This window comes from Pelophylax lessonae (genome assembly GCF_965119305.1).
Source record: "Pelophylax lessonae genome assembly, chromosome: 11".
In the NCBI taxonomy this organism is placed as follows: Eukaryota; Metazoa; Chordata; class Amphibia; order Anura; family Ranidae; genus Pelophylax; species Pelophylax lessonae.
In genome coordinates, this window is record NC_138778.1 from 169,870,045 (window position 1) to 169,890,840 (window position 20,796).

The window sequence follows — 20,796 nt, forward strand, 5'->3', positions numbered from 1 at the left end:
ATTAACCCCTCCCTCTCCAATAAAATTAACCCCTTCCCTGCCAGTGTCATTTTTACAGTAACAGTGCATATATATAGCACTGATTACTGTAGAAATGTCACTGGTACCCCCAAAAGTGTCAAAAATGTCAGTCAAGTGTCCGATCTGTCCGCCGCAATGTCGCAGTCCCGCAAAAAAAATCGCAGATCACCGCCATTACGCGTTAAAAAAAAAACACCAAAAATGACAGAAATCTTTCCCTTAGTTAGTAAACGCAATAACTTTTGCGCAAACCAATCAAAATACGCTTATTGCGTTTTTTTTTTACTAAACATAGGTAGCATAAAACAAATTGGCCAAAAATTTAAAAAAAATTAGATTTTTACATTTTTTTTGTGGGGAATTTCATATAAAAAAATGTGAAAAATATTGTTATTTTTTCAAAATAAACGCTCTTTTTTTGTTTATAGCGCAAAAAGTAAAAATCGCACAGGTGATCAAATACCACCAAAAGAAAGCTCTGTTTGTGGGAAAAAAAGGACGTAAATTTTGTTTGGGTACGGCATCGCACGACCGCGCAATTGTCAGTTAAAGTAGCACAGCGCCGAATCGCAAAAAGTGGCCTGGACGGAAGACAGCAAAATCCTCCGGTGGTAAAGTGGTTAAGGAAAGATTTTTTTTTTAAATAAAATATATACATTTTGAAAAGAAAAAAACCAAAACATTCAAGAGTAGGATTTTTCACTTCAAGTTTATTTGGTAAAGTATGAAGAATGTAGCTCAGGTAACAGATTGCAAAACTGTATTAATTCAACAAACATATTATATCAGCAGAGTGTATTGAAGGCAGTTAACATCCGGTGGTGTAGGAGTAAAGATTTCGTCCCTTGCAATTCTTTGTCCAGACGCTCCTGTCAGAAGAAGATTTTATGAGTTCATTTCCATTTGTGCAATGTTTTATGTATGGTTTACTTTTTTCTTTTTGACTCTTAGAGCCGGTTCACACTGAGGCGACACGACTCCTTACTACTTCGGGGGCGACTTGTGCATTACCATGCACCACGACTTCGGAGCGACTTGCAGGGACTTCACATAATGGAAGTCTATGCAAGTCGTTCCGAGGTTGCCCCGAAGTAGTACAGGACCCTTTTTCTAAGTCGGAGCGACTTGTGTCGCTCCTATTAGAACGGGTCCTGTAGCGGTCAATGGACCTCGAGGGAGCGCGACTTGTCAGGCTGACAATTCGCCTAGTGTTAACCGACTCAGCCATCTCAATATGATGTAATAAATTGATATACAATGCGTGATCTGAATGCAACATTTTTTGCGACGTATACTCTTGGGCCAGTATGTACCACAAAGACTCCTTGCACTCTAGCCATCTTGTCCAATAACATATGTGTTTGCCTATTTTTTATTTATTTTTTGCTTATTATACCTATGGACGGCCAGATGTAAACAAACTATCATCAGTTTACATCCAATTACCTATCAAAATAATGTAAACAGAAACAAGTCTGCGTACATCTGGCCCCCATAGACTAACATGCAGCTTCCAGTCAGGTCCTCATGAAAACTGACAGGTGGACCTAATCAGATCACTTGTGTGAAAGGGCCAGCTTCGGTTTTTCAGGTGGACTTGATCAGATGCTTTATGCACCCCTATGGGGCAGCAGATGTCAGCTGTGACATGTCCGCTGACACGCGCTGCTATCCAATCCGATCCTGTCTGTAAAATCCAGACGGATGGTAACCACATTTTCCATCTGTCTGGAAGATCAGATCGGATCAGATGGAATCGGATGAAAATAGACAGGTGAGGAGAGCGGGGCTCTGACAGGTCTGTCTCAGCACAGTGAGTGGAGACGGACCTCTCATCTGCCTGTTCAATGGGGATCGGCAGATCGATTCTCCCACTGAGCCAAGCAGAGTTTACTGGGCAGAAGGCCCGTGTTAAAGGACCCAAAGTCTCATAGGGGGAGATTTACTAAAACTGGAACACTTAGAATCTGGTGCAACTGTGCATGGTAGCCAATCAGCTTCTAACTTGTTGAATTAGGAACTGATAAAACCTAGAAGCTGACTGTTTACTAAGCTGATTTTGCACTCTCCAGGTTTAGTAAATAACCCCATAGTCTACAAATGTTACATTGTTAAGCATTTAGTAAATGGGGTATCCTTAGAGCAGTACTTCAGCAAAAAGTACCAAAATAAAAATCAATAACCCATTTATCAATACCCAGCCTTTACTTCTATTTGCCCTTTCACTCCAGAGACTTCCCCCGCAAACTAATTTTTTTCTGCAACTAGATGTCCTCAGTCTGAAGACCAGCATTATGCAACTCGCTTCCTCTAAGCCCAGGTTATCCTAGACCTGCCCCAGCTTGTGAATAAATGGTGAATGAAATAACAGCTCAGTGATTAGCTCATTTCTCTGTCACTCTGCTCTCTCCTCCTATCAGCATGCTTCTCATCAGCACATACACTGATTGGCTCCTCATGCTGCTACTTTATCTCACGCAGTCCTGCAAGAAGCTGATACCATATTAAATGTGCGTTTATTTTTCTCAGAGAATAGGTGCAGGTACCCACTATTCCAAGTCATCACTTGTCTTCATCCCCTACCCACCTTTGAGCTCAGTTTCCTGGTTACATCCCCTACCCACCTCTGTGTACCACCCTTTTGTGAGACTACAGAACCAAGTATCATTTTGTGGTGCTAAATCATTTGTATAGAATGTGTTAATGAAAATAAGAAAAGCAGTAAAATAGATCCCCTGCAGCCAGAAACAATAGACTCCACCAGCAACAATAGAGCCCACATCTACAATAGACCCCTCTCCAGCAACCATATACCCCACAGCAACAGCAGATCTCCCAGCAGCCAGCTTTAGGAGACCCCTCCATCAACAGTAGATCCATCCCAGCAACAACTGACCCCCAAGCAACATAGGGACCTAACAGCAAGAGATCCTCCACCAGCAATAATAAACCACCAGTAACAATGGATCCCCCAGCAGCCAGCATCAATAGACCCTCCAGCACACCCCATCACCCCTTGTCATCACATACATTCAGTACTGGATGTGCTGGAAGTGCCGGAACTGCTTTTTCCCTGCATTCCTTCACTGAAAAAAAAGCTCTGCTAAAACTGCTTCCTTTAGAAAACATATTTATTGCCATTTTATTGATTACAGATGGCCATTAATTTGTATAATTTATATCTACCGAATGTAGCTTAAAATCATTCTTCTAGTAGCTCCTTTTGCCCTGGCTAACTAAAGTCCATACTTTTTCAGAGGCGCTACAATCAGTCTTTAGGCTACGTTCACATGTAGGCATTTTGGGGCGTTTTTGGGGAGTTTTTCTGCTCTAGGATCAGCTCTCAAAACGCCCAACAAGACAAATCCTATTCATTTCAATGGCCCCTGTTCACATCTGAGCGTTTTGACGCCGTGAACAAAACGCCCAATGCTCAAAAAAGTACATGAGCTTCTTTTTGGGCAGATTACAGGCGTTTTCCATTGGTCTCTAGTCAATCTAAAAACGCCTGCACAAAAAACGCCTGTAAAACGTCTGCAAAAACGCCCATAAAAACGCCTGAAAAAACGCCCATAAAAACGCCTGTAATAGCAATGCCAAGATGTGAACGTAGTCTTACCAAAAGGCTCCGTTCACATGTTAGCGTATGGATTACGGGCAGAACCGCCGCGGTTCCGCCCGCGATCCGGAGATTATTGCAAATCGCGGGACGCCTGTGCGTTGCCCGTTGATTTGCAATAGACCCCCAAACGCTGAGCGATGTTGCCGCGATTTCCGCCTGCCGAATCGCGGTAACATCGCGCAAAAAAAATTGCGGGACGCAATACGTTCCAAAGAAGCTCTTGTACTTTTTTGGTCGTATTGCGTCCCGTGATTTTTTTTTGCGCGATGTTACCGCGATTCGGCAGGCAGAAATCGCGGCAACATCGCTCAGCGTTTGGGGGTCTATTGCAAATCAACGGGCAACGCACAGGCGTCCCGCAATTTGCAATAATCTCCGGATCGCGGGCGGAACCGCGGCGGTTCTGCCCATGATGCATACGCTAACATGTGAACGGAGCCAAAGACAAATTATAAAACAGGGTCATGTTCTCTGCGAGTTATCTGTAATACTGAACATAACTTACCAGGCACCCAGTCCATTTGGATCTCTCACAATTCTCCTTAGACATCTTACATCATCCGAAAGATCTGTGTCCAGTAGGTCTAAACATATAACACACACAATAATGTCATATTATTATTGTTTTTTTTTTTTTTTTAAAGGTGTGCAATAGGTAACAATGAGAAGTCGACTTCTTACAACATGTAGAGTGAGTATTTCAAGTGCACACAAGATACTCTCAAAATACATTAAAGCGGAAGTTCCACCTAAAACAAAAAAAAATACATAAAAATACCCCCGGGACAGTCAGGGCTAGTGCATTCCACAATGGATAGCCTCTGAACTGTCCCGGGTTGCACTTACCTTTTAGAAGAAATACTTACCTTGAAAATGTATTGTCCAGTGCTGCCATCTCAGGTGTGGGCAGCTGAAGCCAGCGCGATCCTCTTCTGTGTCCTCTTCCATCCTCTTCGGTCCCACGATGCACTGCACCGGCCCCGCCGTCACTTTCGGGGCTGCAGCGTCATCCCTGCACAGCTTCTGGGCATGCCCAGAAGCTGTTTAGAAGGGAATGACGTGCCTGCACCGGAACTGACGTCGGGGTCGGTGCAGGCGCATTGATTCTTGGGAGCGATGACGTTCAGCTCCCAGAAATCATTGCAAGCCAGGAAGTGACGAATCGCCGTGGCCGCCGAGGGGAGGAAGAGGAAGTAAGGTGAGTATATTATCTTCTAAAACAAAGTAAGTAAAAAAAAAAAAAAAAAAAATTGCGATTATCCATTTGTTTTTCAGGTGACCCGGAGCAAGAAGATGGATCGAAGTTAAATTTTAGGGTGGAACTCTGCTTTAAGTAGAAAGTACAATAGTGCAAACAGAATAATTCACAAAACGCAGGCATGAGATACAATGATGCGTTTATAAAATTGAAAAGTTGAAACTTGCAAGAACTCACACTGGTAATGGATGTGAAGAAAGAACTGAGTTTTCTCACAGAGGTAACCTACAAGTCCTAAGTAGTGGCAACAAGATGCAAGTCAGGACAACAAGGGAGACGTTACGCAAGCAATTGGGGAAGGGAGAAGTGGATAAGAAAGGATCCAGCCTTTATCCGTGCGCTTCAGATTTTTTTGAGAGGGATTAAAAGTCAGGGGAAAAGAGGGTGGGGAGAGGGAGAGAAAAAAAAAAGGAGAAGACTACCGCTACCAGGAGAAACAGAGGTGAGTCAAACAACTCAGTGTGAGAGGTGAGCAGGTCACTTCAAAAAATATTGGATGTACTCATATGAGAAATGGAAGAGGTCCCAATAGAACCACCTGGTCTTATGTTCCTCAGATTTGTCCCAAAGAGTAGAGGTCAGGTTTTCCATGTGTTCAATGTCATTTACTCTGGCGAGCCATTGAGCAACAGCTGGGGGAGACTGTTGTTTCCATACATAGGGGTTATAGGCTCTGGCAGCATTCAGAAGGTGTTTAATGATACCACTTTCCAGAGAGAGGTGTAAGGTTCAGTAGAACTGGACTCCATAAATTATAAGAACTTGGTCTCTATAAATTCTAATCTTCCAGCATAGGTTTGTGAAAATGTATTGCCAGGAAGCCTGGAAGGGACATCACATTTCTACAATCATGATATTCAGCCAGTGTGGTTAAGATGTTGAGTTGTTTGTGTGTAGGCAGGTGCAGTCTAATTTTTCCACTGGAGGTGATCCTCAACTGCAGCAGCATTGAAGGGGGAGAGGATGTAAAGGGGAACATGGTTCCTCTATGGTTTCCAGGGTCCCTGGGGAAGCTGATTGGGTGCTGCCACTCCATGTAACTCTGGCAGCCATCTTGAGTCAGGCAGAGCCTACTTAAGGCCCTGACTCCCAGGCTTGGTGCGCATTTCACGAGGGGGTAATGTAGGGACTGGTCACCCGTCTGACAGGGACAGAGATTAGTGGCAGGGAAAGGTCCCAGAGATGTAGTGAAGGGCTAGGGCCATGTCATCCTTCTTGGGGGACCTCCCCATTCGGATATGGACAGGCCAGGCCTCCTTCCGCCCCTCAAGACAGATGTTGTCGGAACATCTGAGACCTGCTCCGCTACACTTTGCTGTTACATGCCATGAGTGTTCCTGGTCAGGTGTCTTCCCACTGGGGTTGTTGCGAATTACTAGATTCTGCATTTACACAAGTTCTGTTCTCTGTGTGTTTGCTGCTGTCACATCACAATGCATCCCCCCTTGTGTTCCATAAAAAGTAACTGAAAATCAATATTTTTTGGTAAATATATCCTAGTTTAAGATGATGTGAAAAATATTGGCAGCTAGGGAGTTACCATTACCATAGTTATACATTAATTACACATTACCATAACAAGATGTTCCACATAGATTTTTGCGCCCATTGGTGTAGCCATCGTTACACCACCAGTAACTGTTGACCTGAAAGATGCCATATTCAGAGGGACTTCTGTTCAAGGTGTGATCATAGTAACTGGCAAAATGAACCAAGCACATATCTAGAAAAAAAAAAAATATATATTTAACTTATGAATGTTTACAAGAACTTTGGTGAAACCCAAAATTTTTACAGCTACTAATTGCTGTTATTTATAGCATGTTAACAATTATGTTTCAGTTTCTGAAGCTTGTAAATTTCTAATATTAGTTATTGTGCTTAAAGCTTTTTTTTTTCATAACAAGGGACAGTACTTACATTGAATAATAAATGTCCCTTGTGCTGGTGACTGCTTTCTTCCTTTAAATCTTCAGTCCTCTGCATCCCCTGCATACCTCTGCAGTGGTAATCATCTGTTGCTGCAGAGGTTTATACAAGCTGCTGGACCTGGGACCGGCACTCATTAAGTGTCCCGACTACGCCCCCCTTCCACCCCTCCTCCATTCATTGAATCTATACTATAGTCTCTATTAATCAAAATCTTTCAATGAATAGAGGACGGGTGGATGAATGAAAGGTCTGCCTTCTCCATTCATAGTGCACTTTTCATTATGGCAATAGTACAGATTTTATTAAGTCTAAATCTTTTAAGGTATTTTGGCTTCTCTCAAAAACTAAATAAAGTAGGGCATAAAGGAGGAGGAACAATCCTGGAACAGGAAAGATAAATAAAATAAATAAATTATTAATCATTTGCAGAGCTTTGCATTCTGCAAAACTGTAGTCCTGGGTGAATGACGACAAAATTAAAGGCCACTAGGCTATTTTTTCTCTAGGGTGGATACTATTCGCTCATAAGAATAGTATGAATCCAGAAAATATGGCATTATGGCCCCTAGATGGAGCTGATGATCCTAGTAATTTTATTTCTTAAAATCATCAGCTCCTTCTAGTGGCCATGCTGTGGTATTTTCCTGATTTTCCCTAATCTGACAGCCTAGTAAAATGTGATTTTGCCAGCATTCATACAGAACAAATTCAGTTTTGCAGAATGAATTATTCTGTGGATTTGTTTTACAAATACACCCGAGTTGTATATGTGCATTTGGATAATTTTCTTTTTCATATTTTCTTTTCCTTTTTTTGGATGAGCGCTTTGGAAGAAAAAAACATCTGCTCCAAATTGGGCCTATAGGAGAAACTGCAACCTCCCCAATACACCGCGCTATTTCTGTATTCTGGGTACAAATAGCCATTACACCCATTATGATCTGATTTAATAATCAGGACACAAGAAGCCATATGGCTGTAAACAGTCATACACTGATTGGGAACTTATTTTCCATCTTTATCTACCTGTATACTTTAACACCTTCTGGACCGCCCATGCAGATTTCCTGCGGCAGGGCTGCCCTCCTGCACTAAATCATGTACCTTGATATGATGTCATGCACTGGGTCTGGGAAGCGGATGCATGCTGCCTGTGACTCGCTCCCGCTGTGACTGGACACAGAGGGAGCCGATCAGTGGGTCCGGCAAACCCGATGTTCGCCACCAACCGGCGATGGTTCTCAGGAGAGGCAGACCGTCGTTTTGGGAAGATGAAGATCTTGTGTTTATGCTAAGTAGGAACACAGATCTCTGTCATCCCCAAGTCAAACCATCCACCACACAGTTGGAAAGCACTCCCTAGGAGCACATTTAACCCTTTGATCACCTCTGATGTTAACTCCTTCCCTGCCAGTGTCATTAGTACAGTGACAGTGCATTTTTTTTTAGCACTGATCACTGTATTGGTGTCACTGGTCCCCAAGAAGTGTCACCTAGTGTCAGATTTGTTCACCTGACTGTCGAAATCCCCCATAAAACCACTGATTGCAGCCATTACTAGTAGAAAAAAATAAGAAAAATTAAAATTATATAAATATATCCCATAGTTTGTAGATGCTATAACTTTTGTGCAAACCAATCAATTTACGCTTATTGGGATTTTTTTTTTACCAAAACGATGTAGCAGAATACATATTGGCCTAAATTGATGAAGAAATTCGATTTTTTACATTTTTTCTATTGGTGTGTTTTCTAGCATAAAGAAAAAAAATATTGTTTTTCTTTTTTCAAAATTGTCTGTCTTTTTTGGTTTATAGCGCAACAAATAAAAACCGCAGAGGTGATCAAATACCACCATTTAGGTTCCATGCCACATGACCACGCAATTGTCAGTTTAACCAGTTCTGGCCCGGAAGGATTTGCCCCCTTAACCACTTAAGCCCCGGAGGATTTGGCTGCTAAAAGACCAGGGGGTATTTTGCGATTCGGCACTGCATGACTTTAACGGACAATTGCGCGGTCGTGCGACGCTGTACCTAAACGAATTTAAAGGGAGAGAAAAAAATTCCTGCGCTAAGTTAAATAAATGACAGTGTATTCGATATGAATTATGTGAGCAGCTAGCACCAAAATCAACTAACAGTGATCAATAACCAAAATCTTTACAAAAAGTGCAGCGCTAAAGTAATTTGAATAATAATGTGGCAAGTGGAGAACCACAAAAAAAACATATACAATATAAGCAAAATAGTGTCCAAAATACTGAATAAAGTCCCAAAACAGAAATGCAAATGAAAATGAATCCGCATGCAAGGTGTTGAGGAGAACAATCCTTTTTAGTGACACCCAGGGAAAAGTGGAGGATGGGGACACCTCTGTGCACAAGTATCACAAGCAGCTTACCAGAACTCCTTGGCTACTCAATTTAATGAGACAGCCTCTCCCAGCAAGATGTTATACCAATGTCACCAGCGGTTGTCAAGCTCCAATGCTTCATAATCACTCCATCATATAAGCATGAGTATATAAAAAGAATAAAAGCCCATAGCGTAATTCCGTAACATATAAAATCCAATTTATTAAAAGAATACTACTCACAGTGAGAAGGTAAAAAACAGGTACATAGAACAGTGCGGCGTCCCGCAATTGTCCAAAACAGCAACAAGCAATGTAAAGCAGCCGGCTCCGTAAGGGGGCGTGTGGACTTTGCATCTGGATTGTTCTCCTCAACACCTTGCATGCGGATTCATTTTCATTTGCATTTCTGTTTTGGGACTTTATTCAGTATTTTGGACACTATTTTGCTTATATTGTATATGTTTTTTTTGTGGTTCTCCACTTGCCACATTATTATTCAAATTACTTTAGCGCTGCACTTTTTGTAAAGATTTTGGTTATTGATCACTGTTAGTTGATTTTGGTGCTAGCTGCTCACATAATTCATATCGAATACACTGTCATTTATTTAACTTAGCGCAGGAATTTTTTTCTCTCCCTTTATATTGTATTTTACTAACACCATTTCTGCAGCTTATCATTCAAAATCTTCCGTCTATGATGGCTACTAATATAGACATTTTTGAATATAGGAGCAACTACATTCTAGATGTGGGGGATGTGTTTGACGGCAGTGGAGTTGTTTCAGACGACATTGCTGGCCGTTTTTTACGTTTGAAAAATCTGATGACATCAGAAACCCATACTAACTGGGATATTGCCTTCCTGGAAAAGTATGTGGTTGACAAAATGGTCCCCCGTAGCCTTAGATGGGAAGTCAACCCCCAAAGCGATGAACCTGACTTAGATGGCTGGTTTCAGTACTTTAATGAGGCGGGTGTCAGGTTCATTCAATTTCTCATCAGTAGGAAAAAAAGCAAACTGACTAAAATTAACGATGAAATTGAGATCTTAAAAACGTCTCTTGCTGACCTTAAAAACGATGAGGAATACAAGAAAAGATCTGAAACACACAGAAAACATCTAGAAAAAGAAATAACGGAGCAAAAGAATAAAAAGAAACGGAAGTTCAATAGGGATTTACAAGACTATAAGAATAATACCGTTTTTAAATGGCAAACGTTGAGAAATTCTGATAGTTCCGGTACCATCAACCCTCATGATGAGGAAATGGAGACCCAAACACAGTCTTTTGTACCCCTCCCTCCCCCTCCCCCTCCCCCCTTGAGACCTCAACAGGGGGGTAGGGGGGGGAAAGGACGGAAGCCCCCCCCTAATAAACAGGGACCTCAAAATCAAAGGGGTAATAATTCCAATAACTTCCAAATACCTTATAGAAATCCTCCCTACAATAGAGGAGGTAATAACAACAATGGTCATCGAGAGTCTAACTCTGAGTTCATAACACCTAGACGCTCCGATGTACCTACTTTTAATCGTTTTACCCCTCTAGAAAATGAAGGATGGGATTCCCCTTTTGATACGGGTAATAGGGTGATCACCCGCCATCCCAGTGAGACCCCTAATGGGGGCTGGATGGATGGTAGAAGACCTCAAAATGATTACTATCCATCCAGAAATACCCCTCATTCTAATTATCCCTCTTATGAATATTCACAGGAGGGGAATTTCCAACAGGGGGGTTTTCACAGGGGAGGGGGAAACAAGAGATTCATAGAACAAAGAGAGGGACCAGAGGGGGGAGGCGGTCAAGGAAGAAAAAGGAGGAGAGTGTAAAAGACCCTGGCATATTTAACCTCTCAAAGGCTCAGTTTACTGATGACGAAAAAGCTGTCCTTCATCGTGGACTAAAATTTGCACCTCCGAAGGCGCTGAATAAATTTGGCGTCTTCATGGATGTGCAGAAGTACGTCAGAAAACTGAACATTCAGAGGTACATCATCTCCAATCCTACTCGTACTATAGCCAACTCTGATCATAGGTTTGTACATACATCCCTGGCCAATGCTTCTTTATTTAACCCCCCTGGGAAAGTTGCCCCCTCAGTCCAAGTTTTCAAGGACTTGGTTTTGAGAGATATAGAAGATATTAGAATAAAAAGGCCCCCCACTAATGATGGGTTACACACAGGGCTTCAGAAACTCTGTGACAACAAGGACATTGTAATCCGCCCTGCCGACAAGGGGGGCGGCATAGTAGTTTTAGACAAAGTCGACTACATTTCCGAAATGGGAAATATTTTAAGTGATAGAGACACATACAAAGTCCTTGCTTCTAACCCTACTCCCAAGTACAAAAAGGAGTTGCAATCCCTAGTGGATAGGGCCCATGGAGAGGGAATTATTAATAAAAAAGAAAAATTGTTTTTAATACCCTCTGCGCCCCGTTTGCCAATTATTTATTTTTTACCCAAAGTCCATAAGAACCCTGCTAAACCTCCGGGACGTCCCATAATTAGCGGGATAGATTCCCTCTGTTCCCGAATAGGCAAATACGCAGATGAGTTCTTACAACCACTTGTCAAACAGATCCCGTCTTATCTTAAAGATACTACTCACGTCCTGAATATTCTACAAGACATTTCTTGGAAAGAAGGGTATATTATGGCCACAGCGGACGTGGCGTCGCTGTACACCATAATTGATCATGGACAGGGATTAGAAGCTGTACAGCACTATTTGGATCTGTGGAGCTCCTTACCCTGTGAACAAAGGACATTCATAATTGACATTATTAAATTTGCCATGTCTCATAATCTGTTCTGGTTCAACAACACCTATTATCTACAGAATAGAGGAGTCGCGATGGGGGCTAAATTTGCCCCCCGCCTAGCGAATTTGTTTATGGCCAAGTGGGAGGAGGATGTCGTCTTTGTCAATCGACCGCCGCAGCTAATACTGTGGCGGCGATACATCGATGACATCCTCCTCCTATGGGATGGCGATACCCCCTCGCTGGACTCCTTCATTTCCAGGCTGAACACCAATGATAGGGGCATTAAATTGGACCATACCAGTAGCTCCACCCATATTACATTTCTTGACTTGAATTTGGTAGCACAGGGTGATAGAATTACCACCACCACTCACTTCAAGAAAACGGATCGGAACAGCTTTATTCCTCATGACAGCTGTCATCATCAGTCATGGCTTAACGCTGTTCCCAAAGGACAATTTCTGCGATTACGCAGAAACTGTACCCGACAAGAAGATTTTTTACAACAAGCTAACACTCTCAAAATAAAATTTGTGGAGAAGGGGTATGATGCTACCCAATTGGACGCGACCATTAGGGACACAGCTGCCATTGACAGGTTGTCTCTACTACGCCCGAGTCTGAAAGGGAATGACAACCAGAGCTTCAAAAACTCTTTTGTCACCTCCTACTCCACCCAACATTTCTTAATCAAAAACATTATTAAAAAACATTGGCCGGTCTTAAAAAATGACCGCATTCTGGGCCCTATTTTATCTGAACACCCCAAAGTTATTTTTAGGGGAGTCCCCTCCCTAAGACATAAAATAGCTCAAAATGTTATTGAGAGACCCATTCAACCCTCATTTTTTGGTGATTTTAAAGGTTTTTACCCTTGCCACAGATGTCAGATCTGTTCTCTCAACTCTTTTAAGGGGAGAAAAATTGAAAGATTTACATCCTCTTCCACAGGACGTGAATATAAGATTGATTCTTTCATTACCTGTGCGTCCACCAATGTTGTCTACATGCTGCAATGTAAGTGTGGTCAGCAATATGTTGGACGAACAACGAGGAAATTACAGATCAGGCTAGGGGAGCATGTGGGAAACATTAGGAAAGGTTTCCCTGGTCATAGTGTGTCTAAGCACTATGACCAGTGCCACCACAAGAACCCTAAAAACACATTGTTTATAGGGATAGATAAGTTCTCACCTCACTGGAGAGGATCCAACATAAGACGAGAGATATCAAGGATGGAAACCCGTTGGATCTATTTTTTAAAGACTTATGTCCCTCATGGGTTGAATGTGGAATGGGATGTAAACTCTTTTATTAATAACAGTTGATTTTTAATATTTTTAACCTTTTATTATTTTTATTTAACATTTGTGATGATGACAACTGTGATAAATATATGTTTGGTATAGATTTGGGATTGTTATAGGACACACATCCTGCTAATATAATTTTTTATTAGCACGACACACTTTATAGTATGATGCTTGGTGATTCATTCAGAATTTTCATCATTTATTAAGAATAATATGTTTATGGATACTTTTTTCCATATATGTGTTCATTCACATGCACTACTTCATATACACCTTTCATGTATATATTTTTAGATATATATTTTTATATATATATATTTTTCTTTCATATGATTAAATATTAATTTCATTTTTTAATATATTCTTAATATTACACTGTTTTCACCAACAGCCTTTTTTGTATAAATTTTTAAAGTTTTTAGTAATTTTTCACTGTTTTTTCACCTTTTCATCATTTTTCTTATTAGATGTTTCACACATTTTTGGCCACAAGATGGCGTTTTATTTATTCACAACAGGATGTGTGTTCATATTAGCCCAATCTATGAATAACGATGTGTAAAGTTTTATGAAATACATAGTGCTTAAATAAGTATTATGTTTCAATATAGGTATTTTTAAATTGTGTAATTCTCCTCAATCTTTGTGATTAATACACTGTACTCCTCCCTATTTTCTTATAGTTTTTAATCATGAGCGAGGTATACTGTCTCTAGTGGTGGGTGCATGATATAGCCCGCAGTGGTTAGTTTGCACTAAGCTACCATAGAGAGGAATGGAGTGCAGGGTAGTCTATCACTTCCTATTGAGTGAGATCATGTGATGATACTACTTCCGCTTCCGGGTTGGTGGTTACCATTGGCAGATGTGATGACACTGCTTACACTTCCGGGTTGTCGGCCATCATTGTTGGATGTATACAACCTTTGTCTCCACGCTGCTTCATCATTGGTGGACGAGGTTGTCACTCACCTAGATGTGGGGGTACAAATGGCGTGTGAGTTGTGTCTGGAGTCACGCCCAGACGAAGTCTTTTGATGACGAAACGTTGGCGACTCCAGATGCAAAGTCCACACGCCCCCTTACGGAGCCGGCTGCTTTACATTGCTTGATGCTGTTTTGGACAATTGCGGGACGCCGCACTGTTCTATGTACCTGTTTTTTACCTTCTCACTGTGAGTAGTATTCTTTTAATAAATTGGATTTTATATGTTACGGAATTACGCTATGGGCTTTTATTCTTTTTATATACTCATGCTTATATGATGGAGTGATTATGAAGCATTGGAGCTTGACAACCGCTGGTGACATTGGTATAACATCTTGCTGGGAGAGGCTGTCTCATTAAATTGAGTAGCCAAGGAGTTCTGGTAAGCTGCTTGTGATACTTGTGCACAGAGGTGTCCCCATCCTCCACTTTTCCCTGGGTGTCACTAAAAAGGATTGTTCTCCTCAACACCTTGCATGCGGATTCATTTTCATTTGCATTTCTGTTTTGGGACTTTATTCAGTATTTTGGACACTATTTTGCTTATATTGTATATGTTTTTTTTGTGGTTCTCCACTTGCCACATTATTATTCAAATTACTTTAGCGCTGCACTTTTTGTAAAGATTTTGACCTAAACGAATTTGACGTCCTTTTTTTCCCACAAACAGAGCTTTCTTTTGGTGGTATTTGATCACCTGTGGGATTTTTTGATCACGCGCTATAAACAAAAAAAGAGCGTCAATTTTGCAAAAATAACAATATTTTTCACATTTGTTTACGAAATTCCCCCCCAAAAAAAAGTAAAAATCAAAATTTTTTAACATTTTCGGACAATTTGTTTTATGCTACATATGTTTGGTAAAAAAAATCGCAAAAAGCGTATTTTGATTGGTTTGGGCAAAAGTTATCGCGTTTACTAACAAAGGGAAAGATTTTTGTCATTTTTTTTTGTTTTTTTTTTTAACGCGTAATGGCGGCGATCTGCGATTTTTTTTTTTTTTTTTTTTTTTTTTTTTTTTTTTTTTTTTTTTTTTGCGGTACTGCGACATTGGGGCGGACAGATCGGACCCTTGACTGACATTTTTGACACTTTTGGGGTTACCAGTGTGACATTACTACAGTAATCAGTGCTATATATATATGCACTGTTACTGTAAAAATACACTGGCAGTGAAGGGGTTAACTTTATTTGAGAGGGAGGGGCTGTGTGTGTCCCTAGGGGCGTGATTCTAACTGCAATTGGCTGTGGCTTGAGCTGTAGGAACACTGATCAATGGTCCTACATAGTACACAAGCTGCCTGCCTTTCTCCCTCTCCCCCGACGATCGCAGAGTGAGCAGCGGACATCGGGTCCGCCGGTCACACGCGCAGGAGGGGGTCCGTGACCGCGCGGGAGCGGGAGCGCACCGCCGGTGGCGCGTGCTCGCTCCCCAGAGCCTCACAGGCTAGTGACGTATATATACGTCACTTTGCCTGTGAGGGGCTGACCGCTGCAGTATATCTACTTGTGGCGGTCGGCAAGCGGTTAATGACCAGGCCATTTTTTGTGATTCGGCACTGCGTTACTTCAACGGAAAATTGTATGTCCTTTTTTTCCCCCACAAATAGAGATTTCTTTTGGTGGTATTTGATCACCTGTGCGTTTTTTTTTTTTGTGTTATAAACAAAAAAAGGTCGACAGTTCTGAAAAAAATATATATATTTTTTAAATCCTGCTATATAACATTCCCCCCCCCCCCCCCCAAAAAAAAATTTAAATATCAACTTTTTTCATCCTTTTAGGCCAATTTGTGTTCTGCTACATATTTTTGGTAAAAAAAAAAAAATTGCAATAAGCATATTTTGATTGGTTTGCGCAAAAGTTATCGCATCTACAAACTAGGGGAAAGATTTGTCATTTTTATTTATTTATTTATTTTTTACTAGTAATGGTGGTGATCTGCAATTTTTAGCGGGACTGCGACATTGCAGTGGACAGTTCGGACCCCTAACTGACCTTTGACACTTTTGGGGGGAATCAGTGACATTACTACAGTAATCAGTGCTAAAAATATGCACTGTTACTGTAATAATGACACTGGCAGGGAAGGGGTTAACCTAGTTGGTGATCAAGGGATTAAATGTAAGCCTTGAGGCGTGTTTACTAACTGTAAGGGGGGGCTTGTGAAATTACCATAGAGACCTGTGATCCTATATAGAAGGATCACAGGAGCTCTATGATCATTTCAGAGAGAAGAACGGTCAGCTGTGTTTACAATAGCTGACCGTCCTTCTCTCTCAGCATGGAGCGATCTCGGGTGCCCCGTGGCAATCGCGGCTGCTGGCTCCGTGCATCGGCATGTAATAAACTAATAATGGCTTTAAAGGTAGCCTGTCCTGTCCCCATTGAATAACATAACAGAGTAACAGCGGGTACTACATCTATTACAAATAATGAGCACTTCACTAATAATTAAATCCTAATATATGTTCTCATCCTCAGATCCAACATGGAACACTACATATCTCTTCATTGTTGTATCATCCAATGAGCCATTGGGGCATTCTTATTTAGTGATGGAATTGTGGTGGGGGGGGGGGGTAAAAAACCTTGATTTGAAGCTGAAATCAAGTTGCAGCATACATCCAGTATTTGGCTCCCTGGGCCCACAGGACCAAATGAGAGACAAAATATGGCAGTTGAGGCATTCTCATTTAGTAATAAAAAATGTGGCTGGGTGAGGGGAGGGGAGTAATATAACTTGAAATTGAAGCTGAAATCAGGGTCTCAAGCTCAGGCATGCTTCCAGCATTTGGCTCCCTGGGCCCCCAGGACCCAATTACAGACAAAAAATGGCAGGTGAGGCATTCTCATTCAGTAATGGAATTGTGGTAGGGGGAGGGGGGTAATAGAACTTTGAGATAAAGTTGAAATTAAAGACTCAAGCTCAAGCATGCATCCAATATTTGGTTCCTTGGGCCCACAGGACCCAAAGAAAAACCAAGAATTGGCTGTTGAGGCATTCTCATTCAGTAATGGAATCATGGCAGGTTGAAGGAGGGTAATATAACTTTGAGTTAAAGTTGAAATTATGGTCTCAAGCTCAAGCATGCATCCAATATTTGGCTCCCTGGGCTCACAGGACCCAAAGAGTGACCAAAATCAGGCAGGAGAAGGGGGGTAATGGAAGTTTGAGTTGAAGCTGAAATCAAGTACTCAGTTGTAGCATGTATTCATTATCTGGTTATCCAGGCCCACAGGGCCCAAAGGAAGACCAAAACTTGGCAGTTGAGGCCCTCTCAAAATAAATCAAAGACTCATCTCATGCTTGTATCCAGTATCAGGCTCCTAGGACTCACAGGGCCCAAAGGATTTTTAGCTACAACCAGTACGTTATGGCACCTACTCTGACTATGTAAGCTTAGTAAAGTTAGAGGGGTGAGGTCCACTTTAAAGTTGAACCTTAGGCAAATATTAGACACAAATGAATGCTGCTCTGAATTTTTAAATACACGATTAGATATATTTCCTGACGCCAACATGGCAGCATACACATGATATAGCTCCGCCCCTATATCCACCCACAGGACCTGTTTAACCACTTGCCTTCTGTGCACTTAAACGCCCTTCCCATCCAGGCCAATTTTCAGCTTTCAGCGCTCTCACAATTTGAATGACAATTGCGCGGTCATGCTACACTGTACCCATATGAAATTTTTATCATTTTTTTCACACAAACAGAGCTTTCTTTTGGTGGTATGTAATCATCTCTGGGTTTTTTATTTTTTACAAAAAAAAAAAAAAAAAGACAGAAAATTTTGAAAAAAAAAAAAAAAGTTTTCTTATTTTCTGCGAGTAAATTTTGAAAATAAATTTTTCTCCCTCACTGATGTGCGCTGATGAGGCGGCACTGATGGGCACTGATAGGCTGCACTTATGGGCACTGATAGGCTGCACTTATGGGCACTGATGAGGTGGCACTTATGGGCACTGATGAGGTGGCACTTATGGGCACTGATGAGGAGGTACTAATATGCCGCACTGATGAGCACTGATAGGCGGCATTGATAGGCGGCACTGATAGGCAGCACTGATAGGCGGCACTGATAGGCGGCACTGCTGGGCACTGAGAGGTGGCACTGACGGGTGGCACTGATGGGCACTGATAGGCGGCACTGATGGACACTAACGGGTGGCACTGATGGACACTGACGGGTGGCACTGATGATATGGGGCAATGATTGTGGGCATTGATGGGGGCACTGATGGCGGGCACTGTGGGCACTGATGGGGGGGCAATGTGTGTGGTTTTTTTAACTTTAGTAATCAGGGCACTGGTGATCAGTGCCCTGATTACATGTCTCTGTGTCCCCAGCGGCTGTCGGCTCCCCCTCCTTCCTCACACTGCAGTGTCTGTGTGAGGAAGGAGCGCCGGCGATGAGAGATGATCTCATATGTTTACATATGAGATCATCTCTCATTGGACGGCTTGATCACGTGGTGAATGGCCGCTGTGATTGGCCATTCACCACGATCTGTGATCGGCCGTGTCCAAGGGACACGGCCGACACAGATTCTCCCCGATGCGCGCTCGCTCGCTTTAAAAACGGCCTCCCGAAAATTCGAGTCCGCGCTGCAGCCGTATATAGGCTGTAGCGCGGATGGGAGGGGGTTAAATCTATAAAAGTGTGACTGAGAGCAACCTCCCCATTCTCTGCAGTTTCTGAAACATTACAGGGTGGATCCAGCAGCTCTCACTACGGTGGAGTTCGGGAGAAGAACTATTCAGGAATCTATGTCTAGTCTACATGTTAAAATAAAGACTGAGTTTGCAACACAAAACCCTCCCTCTCAGAAGCTCATTATTTATCATGTGTATGCTGCCATGTTGCCGTCAGGAAAATGGAAAATTGTATCAAATGCTTACCGTAATTTTCCTTTCCTGACACCAATACATGGCAGCATACGGACCCTCCCTCTTGATCTTTATGCTTTTTACGAAGAATGGAGAGGTTGCTCTCAGTCACACTTTTATAGATTTAAACAGGACCTGTGGGTGGATATAGGGGCGGAGCTATATCATGTGTATGCTGCCATGTATTGGCGTCAGGAAAGGAAAATTACGGTAAGTATTTAATACAATTTTCCATTTTTTGTGCATGCAAGCAGTCCAAGAACCTGAAATAGACTTGGTATCAGTCTGCTGCAGTCCCTATAATGCAGAGCATGGACTGGGAGAGGGAGAAGCAGCACAAGAAGCCAATCATTTGTGCTAAAAGGCTCATGTGCTAACAAGGAGCATGTTAAGAGGAGAAGAGAGCAACGTGACAAAGAGATGGGTTTATTGGTCTGCTGCTCCCTTTTAATGACTAATTCTTCCATGTTCTGCGGATTTCATCCATAGTAACACTTGCTGTATGTAGGGCCTTATACACAGAGAATATCAAAGAGAAATAAGTATCTGCATAGTCACTCATAGCAGATAGAGAAGGCTAGACCAAAAAACAATACTTACAATCTCCGAGAGTGTAGCCTTTAATGCCGATAACGTTACCGCGTTTTATGGCTGCCATCACGGTACATCTGTGCAATGCCCAGGTCCCAGCAACAAGGGCGATCAGAATAAACAGACTGAAAACCTTCATCCTGAAAATATTTTGAGGAACACCGGCGCCTTCCCTATTTATAGTAAAAAATGGTGACACAACGCAGACGATAAGCACATTCAAAGTAAACAAGGGACGAGGATGTCATCATATTTACTATTCTGGGTCTTCAGACTGGAATATAAAACATTTCTGGAAATAATTCTGATTAGTGACATTGCCCGCCAGAAAATGGAGTTGCGAAATTAGAAGTATTTGCTGTTAGCAAACATGCATTCTAAATAGGATCTTGCGTGGCCATTTCTTTGTTGTTTTCCTTGGATCTTACCTGGCAAGCTGCAGGACCCTTGTGTGTTGGAATGAACATTTGTCCTCACCATGCCGATACCATAGAATACTGTCTGTTGGGCTGAGCCTTGTAGTGCGCTTGACTGGTTTGTGTTTTTTTATAAGCCTGGGAGCAAGGGCCCTAAATAGGCTCTACCTGACCCAAGATGGCTGCTAGAGTGCCATGGGATGGCAGTATCCAATTGGATAGTTTCCCCAGTGACCCTGGAAACATAGAGGAACTTTGTTCCTCTTGATTTCCTCTCCTCCTGAAATGTGTCTGTGGATGAGTACCACCTGCAGTGGAGAATGGAGACTACACCTGCCTACATTCACATAAAATGTACTTTGAAGTAAACACAGTAACAATACCATACAGCACAACTCCAGGGTCTGCACCCTCACTGCTAGGATTAAAAGCTTGTTTTGTCTAGGGGAGGGGAGAAGCAGGTTTACTTACCTGATCTTCAGCTCCCCGGCAGATGGAGTCTCCTACACTCTGACGGGGGACTGTCCCTTCATGTCCTTACGTCTAGTGCAAGGCTATGGACTCCCCTTGACCGCATGAACTCTGCTGTTAGAACTCTAGACTGCTTGGACATAGGGAAGAAGAT

General features: G+C 42.1%; 1 protein-coding gene across 1 annotated transcript; it reads right to left on the bottom strand.

The window, feature by feature from the left end:
* Positions 1-711: 711 nt before the first annotated feature.
* LOC309566287 (lysozyme C-like) lies at positions 712-19,922 on the bottom strand. The gene is made up of 4 exons (XM_082271391.1): positions 19,765-19,922; positions 6,475-6,624; positions 4,149-4,227; positions 712-890 (listed from the first exon to the last, which is right to left on the bottom strand). Exons 1-4 carry the CDS (start codon positions 19,892-19,894, stop codon positions 830-832), a joined length of 420 nt encoding a protein of 139 aa, XP_082127517.1. The 5' UTR covers positions 19,895-19,922; the 3' UTR covers positions 712-829.
* Positions 19,923-20,796: the final 874 nt, after the last annotated feature.